Consider the following 10,469-nt stretch of genomic DNA (forward strand, 5'->3'; position numbering starts at 1 on the left):
GTTAGTTTTCAAACTTCGAGAACAGGCAAATTGGTTTAATCATTAATAAATACTATATCATATATGTTATTAAAAGACATATTTATAATTATTTTTGTGGAATATTAAACTGCCCCTCTCAAAATGATTTGCAGTATACGGGTTACAGGGTGTTATTAGTTTTGAGCGGTTGTTATTTAAAAAGAACAACCCTTGGAATGTCGCGACTGGCCAATCAGAATCAAGCATTCAAATGAGCCGTATAATAAGAATAATTAAGACATGATCTAACATCAACAAAGATTCTTAAATGCTAAAAAACTATATGATTCTTTGTTAGTTCATGTTAGTTAATGCATTTACTTATGTTTACAAATACAACCTTATTATAAAGTGTTATTAAAGAAGGTACTATACAAAAATTGAACAAACAAATGTATTTCTTTCTACATCTTCATTTATATACACATGAATTATAGGGTACAGAGGAGCTGGAGGTGAGGATTCTGGTTCAGGCACGTCCAGGACAAGACATCAGGTCAGTGGAACAGGAGACTTTATTCAAAATCTGCCAAGATTGTCTGCCAAGAAGCAGGAATCCCCTATTGTTTCATGCTAGCCCTATTTATTTTCATCTCAAGACTTGTTGTCCATTGCAAAACAGCATTCCCAATTTGTAATGTTTCATCTTTTTCATGCATTTCATCTCTGCTCTTTTGTCTGCCACTCACAGGCCAATAGGACATGATATAAAGCGAGGAGAGTGCGTGTTGTCTAAAGGCACTCACATGGGCCCGTCTGAGATTGGGCTCCTGGCCACTGTAGGAGTCACAGAGGTGGAAGTGCAGAAATTCCCAGTTGTAGCAGTTATGTCCACCGGCAACGAGGTACAATTGTCTTTTATCTTCTTTTTCCTAAGTGGCTTCTCCGCAGTACACATTTGAACGTGCCTGTGTGTTCTCGCCTGCAGTTGTTAAATCCGGAGGATGATCTACACCCAGGAAAGATCAGGGACAGTAACCGGTCCACACTGTTGGCCACCATCCAGGAACACGGCTACCCCACTATTAACCTCGGGATCGTCGGAGACAAGTCAGTGTCCCACACTAACTGAACACACTCATGTCTAAATCATTCCACAAAAGGAATGAAAGAATGTCATATGGGACGACATGAGATATAATTGAGCATCATGAGTTGATAATGTCAGCATATCTGTACGGATTCTTCAAGGATACAATGGCAATAATCGAGACTACTTTTCAATTCAATTGACTTCACTGACCTGACAATAATTTATTCATAATTGCCATTTCAAACTCCATTGCAGCCCAGACGACCTGCTGAATGCCCTGAACGAGGGCATAAGTCGTGCCGATGTCATCATCACATCCGGGGGTGTGTCCATGGGTGAAAAAGTGAGTTGATCACATCTTCCGTTCTACATTAGAGAAATGAAATCCGCTTTGCATAGTAGTGGATTCCATCAGTTTGCTCACAGGCATTGTGATCTCAGACCAAAACACTTTTATGATGTCCAGCAGCCGGAGTTCACAGTGAAGTGTGAAGTGTGCTGCACTGCCATCTAGTGTTACTCGGTTTTATTTTATGCCACAAAGCGTCATTTGTTAATTTGACCTTTTATTCTGGGTTTTTGCCCAGCAATTCTCATCACCTCTGCTGTGCTCCATTTTCCACCCTACTAATTAAAGATCTTTAATTACCCAACGTTCCACTTCATCGGATAGTGCTGTTGGACAGGCTGTAGTAGATCTGTTGTTCTACATGAGAGGAGAAACACAAATACACACAGCCTCGCAACTAAAGTCTCTGTTTCCCTGCAGGACTATCTGAAGCAAGTACTGGATATAGACCTTCATGCTCAGATCCACTTTGGCCGAGTTTTTATGAAACCAGGGTAAGTAAGGGGAGGCTAAAAACGGTTACAGAGCCAGACTCGAATTAAGTCTGCGTTATGGGTTATTTGTGATAAGTTTCTGTGATAAGATTGAAAAGGTTTATAGATTTTATGGACCGATCTACATTGTACACTTGTATTCTGGTAGTTCCATTTGTAGAGCATTGTATTAGCATCCTTAAATGTTATAGGTGTGATCCCAAGAGAACACGGATACTTGTAAAATGTATACCTTGTGATTTACTGTAAGTTCCTGTGGATAGAATTGTCTGCGGAATACATACATCAGTGTTATTGTTCACAATTTTTTTTAAAGACTGATCAGTTCTGTTTCTCATATATTGATTTATTATTTATTTGAAAAGATTCGATGTCACAAAATTGTCTCTTTATTAAAAAAAATCATATCTGGAAATTGAAAATGTATCCCAACTGTTGACAAGATTATAGGGCTGATGCAGAGGAACCACTTCTATGAATCGGCCAATCAGATTTAGTTGTTAACCTACTTGATAAACAGTTATGATTGAGACCAAAACCATTATGTCACTGATATCATAAGCATTAAAGGCTTGATTATTATATTGATGTCCTCTCTTCTCTTTTTTTTCTTCATAGTTTGCCTACAACATTTGCCACCTTAGACACTGACGGTGCCAGAAAACTGATTTTTGCCCTTCCAGGTATTTCTCGCTATATCTGTGTTAAGAAAGAATGCGTGTTTGTGTATGTGAATGAATGGAGCATTTTGTTTGACTGGCAGAAAGTGTCTGTCTGACCTAGTCTTGAAACTGTGTAACACGCACAAACACAATTGACAAAACGACTCTCTGTTGATATTATGCATATACTTTTGCTTAAAAACTTTACTCTTTCTAACTATTAAGCCCAACTCCAGACCAGATATATAACAAAATAGTATCAGCTCGCAGTTCTGAATACCTTCGAACCCGAGCCCCACACTTCTGCTCCATGTCTTCCTGCCTGCCAACTCGTCAGATCAGCTTCCCCAAGCTTGCCCCCCACCGAAAGCCCACTGTGCTCCCACCTTTTACCTATAGAACCCGGGTGGTCGAGGCCGTGGTGACAGTGGCAATTTCTATATTCCCCTTCAAAGGTAATTTCACCTACAGAGATACAGGGGCGACTCTACTGGAGGCTGTGCCCTTGAGTGACATCGAGGCCAGCAGACTTCCTGTGCCCCCTCCCACACGTGGAAGTAGGTGCTCTTAATTCAAGAAATAAGCCCTGTCCTCAGCCCGAGCTCAGAAAACGGAAATGGACTTCAAATTTGACCCTAAATTAAGGGTTTTCTAAACCAGAATAGGTTTGAACAGAAAATGTCTTTATTAGTTTTGGCACATGGGAGCAGTGTGTTGTCATTATTGCAGACATAAGATCCCAAACTATTAAAAGCCTTGACTTGTCTAACAACGTCACAAACATAATGAAATGGAACATCAGCATTAGAAAGAGAACTAAACTTTCTGCTGGGATTATCAAATGTGACGCTTTCTGTTCTGTTTTCTGTGAGAAATGCTTTGTGCTTTTCTTTTTTCTTTTAGGTATATGGCTATACGTGTAGCTGTTAGCTCTGTGGCACCTTCCCCAAGCTTAATGTTTGTGTATGTTATGTGGCTTATTGCTATGAAACGGCTGTTTGTCAGTAGTTCTTGCCCCTTTTATCCTTGCGTCCTCATTTTGCTTTCAATGGTCGTCTACCTTGTATCTGACATACATTTCTGCCTCGTCTAAATCAGACGTGTGGTACACCTGTCTTATTCAAAGAGGAGACTTAGGGAGCGTTCACACTGGATACGTTTTTGCAGTTAAAAACAAAAAGAAGAGAACCCAAATGTTTCAACTTACATTTTCAAAACAACAAAAATGATTTGTTGTTTTTTGTCTTTTCAACTTAATAAAAAATAAGTTAACAGGTTTTTTTTTAATTTTGAGTTAATTCAACTTAAAAATATGAAGTAACTCAGTGAATCTGATGCAAACTCATTGTGTTGTATCAGAGATACTTGGGAGGTGGAGGGTTTGTAATACTTACCATAGGAGAAAGCGTAAAAGCTAATGGATGGAATACACTACAAGACATTTAAAATCTGAACAGATTTTTTTTAAGTTAGACATCATACACTTGCAGACTTTTTTTCAGAAAGAAACACACAACTGATCAAATCTGCAGACTGGCACAGACTTTCTGTAACAAATACAGACTGAAAATCTGGGCAAAACCTGAGCAAAAGTCTTGTGGTGTATTTTAGCCTTAACTCTTCCCCCGCCATTGACGAGTTATCTCCTCATTTAAAAAAAAAGTTCCCTGCCAAAGACGAGTTATTGCGGCAATCATTGTTTGTACTGTTGTACAGCAGGTGGCGCTGTTATACACCTTTGAAAAAAGTACATAAGCTCTGAACCTTGAACATATATGTTTTATCTGTTTTTAATGATTAATTATTATAATAATCATTAATTATCTCAGCTGTTTAATCAAAGTAATGAATTTTTGAAGAAACCTACCCACATCTAAGGGGTGATAAAAAAAGAACACATGCAGATAGAAGAATACGTTTTTTTTTTGTTTGAAAGATGAGACTCTGTTCTTTCATTTGCTATATTGTTTTTCCATAAATTAACTACAGAAAATGTACTGTGAGCCATCAAAATTTAGTGAAAATGTTAAAAAACGCTAGTGCTGGCTGGCAATTTTTTTTTAAAAGACTGGCGGGGAAAGAGTTAACATGGATCATCTGAGGCACCCTCAACCAATCATATATTGGCAGTGGAGTCAGTGGGCGGAGTTCACAGTTTTATAGCAGTCGGTAACAGTTTACCTTGCACAGTTTCGCGTGGATTTGTTTGTTCATGTTGTCTATAAATATTGCACAAGAAAAGAAATTTTGTTGGTTAACCTGAGATTGTTATCGTTTAAAATAGACTTTTTAATTTTAAATTTAATTTATTTGTTGAAATCTGGAAGTCATAGAAACCATATCTTTATATTTATGTATTTGTTTATTTGACCTCATTCACTAAATTGGATTGTCATGATCAACGCAACAGTCATAAGATATTCCATTTCAAATTTATTGAAAATAAATTTATTGAAACATTTTAGTTTCATTCAACAACAAACATGCAATATGATATTTTACATTACTCATGTCCTATTTTTCATAAATTTTCATCAGTGTCATATTAGGGTTGGGCCGATAGATGACGACATCGTCCATCGCCTATAGCAGACAGCAGCCATCCCCTGCATGACGCATTTTTCGACATCAGTAGTTGACTAATCACACACACAGTATATCTAATCGTATTTCCACATGAAATAATAACTGGTAGAAATTCCAAAGTTTCAGGTCATACATGTGCGAGTACTTGTGAAAAAAATATCAAACTGTCTTGAAAACTGGTCACAAAATGTGTTTTGGATAAATCGTCCATCGCTATGTTTCACTGTAGGCATGGTCCGATGCCAATTTGGTAGATATCCCCCAACCCTACGTCATATGCATACATGTAGATTCAAGTGTTTTCATAACTGGTAAAACCTGAAATCCGCTATTAAATTTTATGATTACATTTATGCATTTGGCAGACTCTTTTATTCAATGCGACCGAATCGTATACTTTAGGTGTCTAAGTATATGCAATCCCCTGAGATCAAACCCACGACCTTGGCGTTGTTAGCACCATGCTCCTACCACTGAGCTACAAGATAATGCCATAAGTTACACCTACCTGTCGTAACATTCACTACTCTGCCTTCTCTTAATTTTGTTTAATTTTTATCATGATAAAATCTGCATATTCCCAACGAAAGTATTGTTTGTTGTGAAACTTGTTGAACATTAATGGACAGGCTGTCGATTCCTTAAATGAATAGCTGCAACTTACTAAAGATGTTAATACTGTGTAGAGAAGTGTCAGCAGACAGACACGGGACACAGAGGTCAGTGCTATTGCAAGGGATTTTATTGAGATACAAGATAGAATCAGGTTAAAGCACAAACAGTGGAGATGAGGAGCTTGAGCTGAGAGAGTCTATGAATCTTATCTGGTTTCTGAGTAGAAAGTTAATCCACTGGAGCAGACGGGAAACAAGAGAGCCAGGAGTTGAAGGTGCACACACAAACGTAGAGTAGAATCCAAAGTCCTAGAAGAATCTCAGGAGAGTAATGCTGTAGGGTAATTTCTCATGGAAGGTTTGAGACCAGACAGTGAGTGAACCAGGGAAGTGTAACTTTATAGTGTGGGGTTGATGATTGGTGGCAGGTGAGTGATCAGTACTCAGGTGAGTGAGATCTGTTGATTGCAGTGGGTGAAGCTGGTGGTGTCTGTGTTAACTCTCTGACAAGAAGCTTCTCTTCCATTGACATCCATTCAAAAGAAACTGCCTCTGGTCTCCTTTCCTGCACATAAGCCGTTACCTGATTTTGGCTAAAAGTTTCAGGCTTTCCTTCTAAAAGGGCTTTGCTAATATGTTTAAGTTGAATTGACTCAAAATGGGGAGAGACTTTGAAAGAACAGTGAGATGTGATGTAACAGTTATCGTCTTAAAACAATCCCTGCGTCCAAAATCGCCTACTCCCATACTATATAGTAGTCAAAAATAAGTATGAGTCACGAATAGTATGTCTGAAAACTCAGTATGCAAAAAACAGTATGTGAGAAATACCCGGATGTTTAACTGCTTCCGCTGAGATTCAATTGTTGAATTTGTTGTGACTAAATTGTTTTTATCAGCACCTACATTCAAGTTGTTGTTATACGTCATATATTAAAGAGCATACGGGTCACAGGAAAATAAAACATGGCGGATGCAGTATGTCCGAAATGTTTTCATACTACTCCCACTCATACTATATAGAACATACTGTTTTAACGGGTAGGTACTTATTCAGATTCAGTATGTACTGTCACAGTATGTGATTTCCGACGCAGCAAATGTTTGTTTAGATTAAAATAAAAAATCTTTGCAATTGGAAACTAAATGTGTCTTGTGTGAACGGCACCTGTTTATATTTTTACACTTTGTTCAATTGATTTGGGGCAAACCAGAGTTGGTTTCATTTCTCTCTTCTTTCATGGCAAGCAAAAGTTTACGCTTTTGTAAATTAGGCCAGAAAACTTAGATCTTAATTGGAAACTCATAATTTCTCACCATCCTGTCATTTAAACCTGAATGTCTTCCTTGCTTCTGAAGAACACATAAGAAGTATGTATAAAATATATAATTTTGTGTTCTACAGAAGAAAGAAAGTCATACAGGTTTAAAATGAGAAGGATGAGTAAATGATGACAGAATTTTCATTTTTGGGTGAACTATTACTCTAACACCTAAAAAAATTTTGGTCTGAACCAGAAGCTTTAGTGTGAAAATACCCTTATGGGCATTTATAGCCGACTTATCAGGAGTCAAACTGGATTCACGTCTACCTCCTCTGTGATTCACAAACCCAATTTGCATTAAAAACCTGAGAAACATTTTGCAAAAACAACTACGTATACAGTCAATTTCAATTGAATGATCCACAACTGTTTGGATATCTTGTACAGACCGACACCACTACCCCAAATCCTAAACCTCTGTTCCTTTACAGTCACCTCACCAGTTATTTTTACTGTCTCCGTCAGGTAACCCAGTGTCAGCTGTTGTAACCTGTAATCTCTTTGTCATCCCTGCATTAAGAAAAATGCAGGGGATTTTGGACCCAAGACCCACCATCATCAAAGCCAGGGTAAACAAACAGTCACAGCTTTCAATATGACATTGTGGATCTGTTGTACTCGAATGTCCTTATTGTGCCTTTTTCTCTGCAGCTGTCCTGTGATGTAAAGTTGGATCCACGTCCAGAGTATCATCGCTGTATACTGACATGGCATCACCAGGAACCACTGCCCTGGGCACAGAGCACAGGTATACAAATCTGATTACTATACAGATGTTTCTCCTAACTTCACACCTACAGCATCTGGATAATCTGTAAAATTTGAGTAGGTGGAGCCACAGGTCACACCCACTTATTATGTCATTGCGTTGGACCAAGGGCATTTAGAAGGTGTTTATCAGCCAGTACAAAGTGTTCCTGAAAGTGTGCTAGGGAGCTTATTTAAACCACTGAATAAACCTAAAGACATCTTTGTTTTGAACAGATTTTGTGTCGCATCTTGTTATTTAAGTATATTGTATAACAAATTTAATTCACACATATGATATTTGGAATCAAATGATGAAAAGTAGAAACCGGTGCCTCAACTCACTCATCAAGTCCATTAGATGCTTCCAATGTACACGGCTTTGTTTATTTTATTGAACACAATCTATTTTTTGCAGGTTAGTTTTGTGTCAGACTGCCAGACTGAGTTGTTGGCAAGACAACTTTATGTAGTAAGAATGTTATTCGCCTCAAGTTTCTTTTTAGGGGCTTATGCAGAGCAAATTGTTCCCGCCCTGAACCATCTTTTTATTGAAGCGTGTGAAAATGGGCTAGATGGCACATCAGCTTTTGCTCGAGCACTTGGCACCCCGTTGGTGGAAAAGGGGTAATGGGGAACAGCATCAGAATGTATTATCGTCGTAGCCTTGAGCAAAGCTCTTGGGCTCGCTGTGTAGTATTGCATGAATTGCTTTGTATAGACATTTTCTGCTAAATGGCGAGTTAACACCACGTTTCTCCTCTGTTTCTCAGGAAACCAAATGAGTAGTCGGCTAATGAGCATGCGCAGTGCCAACGGCCTTCTGATGTTGCCTCCGAAAACAGAGCAATACGTGGAGCTGCACAAGGGCGAAGTTGTGGACGTCATGGTCATTGGGCGGCTATGATGTCGTCTTTAGGGGACAGACCAAGTGAAGAGCAAGACAGTGGTGCATGTCCACATATCATTACTATTCTGTAATATGCAACGGCACAGCTAGTTTTTATTGATTTGGAAAAAGTTGATCCAGTATAATCAACGTTTCAAATAAAGATTAATACGTGAATAAATGAAAATACGACTTGGAAGACATCATAGTATTGCAAAGAGAGAAAATATTATACCTTTTAAAGTGAGAATATATATATATATGAAATATAAGAGATTTATTCTGTAATATATTGTTATAATTATTATGATTATTAATATAATGATGACTATTATCATATTAAGCTACTCTGTTCTCTTTTATTGCAATTGCTTTGTGTGTTCAATGCTAGAACTTATAGATAGCGGTAGCATTTTAATAGACAGCTGTTGGCACCTGTCCACACATCCATCAGAAAGCTTATTTTCTCATCGGTAGAAAATGTGCCACTGAGGGATGAAAAAATCTTAAAACATTTACAACAGAGACCCCTTTGGACTCCTGACAGAAACGTGGATCTTTTCATCTCTCCTCAAAGTGCACCAAGGTGACCCAGCTATCTTTCCCTTTAGTATTATATGCTCCATAAAGACTTCATTATGCTTCATAAAGGGTTTACAAAACCGCTTTGCTTGTCGTTTAAATTGTGAGTCGTGTTTATGTGCGCGGTGCCAAAAGCCAGTGCTGTGGGGGGTGAGGTCTTGTGGTTATGGCTGTGCAAAGCAGTGGGTGCTGCTGGGTAACACAGATTTTGTACAGATCCTCGAAACACCGTTTTGCAAATGATGACCAGTCAGTGAACTTCTGACGGGTCTGTGTAAATTCTATGCTATTTAAACGCACCCAGAGACTTATCCTGTGCTACAGGCTACCTTGGTCTGGAGCAGACTTCGTGATAAACTGGCCCTCATAGCTCTGCCCTTATTACTCTCTATTTTACCCACTACCCTTACATTTAAACTCGCCCGGCCCACTCCTAGAGGCTGAGCTTCCTGGAAACATTTATTTCCGTACCTTCGAAGATGAAGACAGCTTATTTAAGTGCTGACAGCCTTTTTAAACGAATTACATAAAATGTACAGTCAAAAAAACGCAAGAGTGACATTGTACAGATAAGTGACCAGCACTACCGAGGCATATACTAAGGTATTGAAATGATATTGAAAAACTCTGTACTATAATATCATTTTCTGTAATACTGATCAAATACGAGAATTAAAATTCTTGATGATTATGTAAAGACGTGGTGCAGTTTCTTTTTTAAATAAACACAAAGCTGATTAAAGTTTTAGTTCTCTTTATCTGTCTTTTTTTTTTTTATATGTGAAATATATGGGTTTGTCATTATGGTTACTATAGTCCACTAATGTAATATCTTTTATTAAGCATTTTTACAGTTTTCACTCACACTTTCTAATAAGGTAGTTAGTTATTGCAACGACCTTCAAAAAACTGCACAATTATTTTATGAATATTGGTCAATGTCTTTTATTTCTTTCATTTTATTTCTACACTTCTTTGTATAAATGAATATGAATGTATTATGAATAAACAAGAATGAACGATATTAAATGTATAAGTGAACATTATCGTAGATAAATTCTGTTGAAATGATACCTTGTAATCTAATCTAATAACTAATAATCCAAAGCATTTCATTCAGTTTCAATTGAAACTGACCGCTTTGCCCTATTCACTATCCTAAAGTAA

At 37.8% G+C, this 10,469-nt stretch overlaps 1 protein-coding gene across 10 annotated transcripts in view; it reads left to right on the forward strand.

The window, feature by feature from the left end:
- gphna (gephyrin a) overlaps positions 1–10,050 on the forward strand; it is a 79,013-nt gene extending 68,963 nt beyond the window's left edge. For all 10 annotated transcript variants that reach the window (XM_056767589.1, XM_056767593.1, XM_056767591.1 and 7 more), the window contains 9 exons: positions 459–517; positions 713–866; positions 950–1,071; positions 1,310–1,397; positions 1,824–1,897; positions 2,516–2,580; positions 7,550–7,653; positions 7,736–7,832; positions 8,605–10,050. In XM_056767589.1, the coding sequence (XP_056623567.1) occupies positions 459–517; positions 713–866; positions 950–1,071; positions 1,310–1,397; positions 1,824–1,897; positions 2,516–2,580; positions 7,550–7,653; positions 7,736–7,832; positions 8,605–8,738 (897 nt within the window). In that variant the 3' untranslated portion in view covers positions 8,739–10,050. The remainder of the gene's footprint in view (positions 1–458; positions 518–712; positions 867–949; positions 1,072–1,309; positions 1,398–1,823; positions 1,898–2,515; positions 2,581–7,549; positions 7,654–7,735; positions 7,833–8,604) is intronic.
- The last annotated feature ends 419 nt before the right edge of the window (positions 10,051–10,469 follow it).

The sequence above is a fragment of the Triplophysa dalaica genome, chromosome 15, assembly GCF_015846415.1.
Source record: "Triplophysa dalaica isolate WHDGS20190420 chromosome 15, ASM1584641v1, whole genome shotgun sequence".
Taxonomy (NCBI): domain Eukaryota; kingdom Metazoa; phylum Chordata; class Actinopteri; order Cypriniformes; family Nemacheilidae; genus Triplophysa; species Triplophysa dalaica.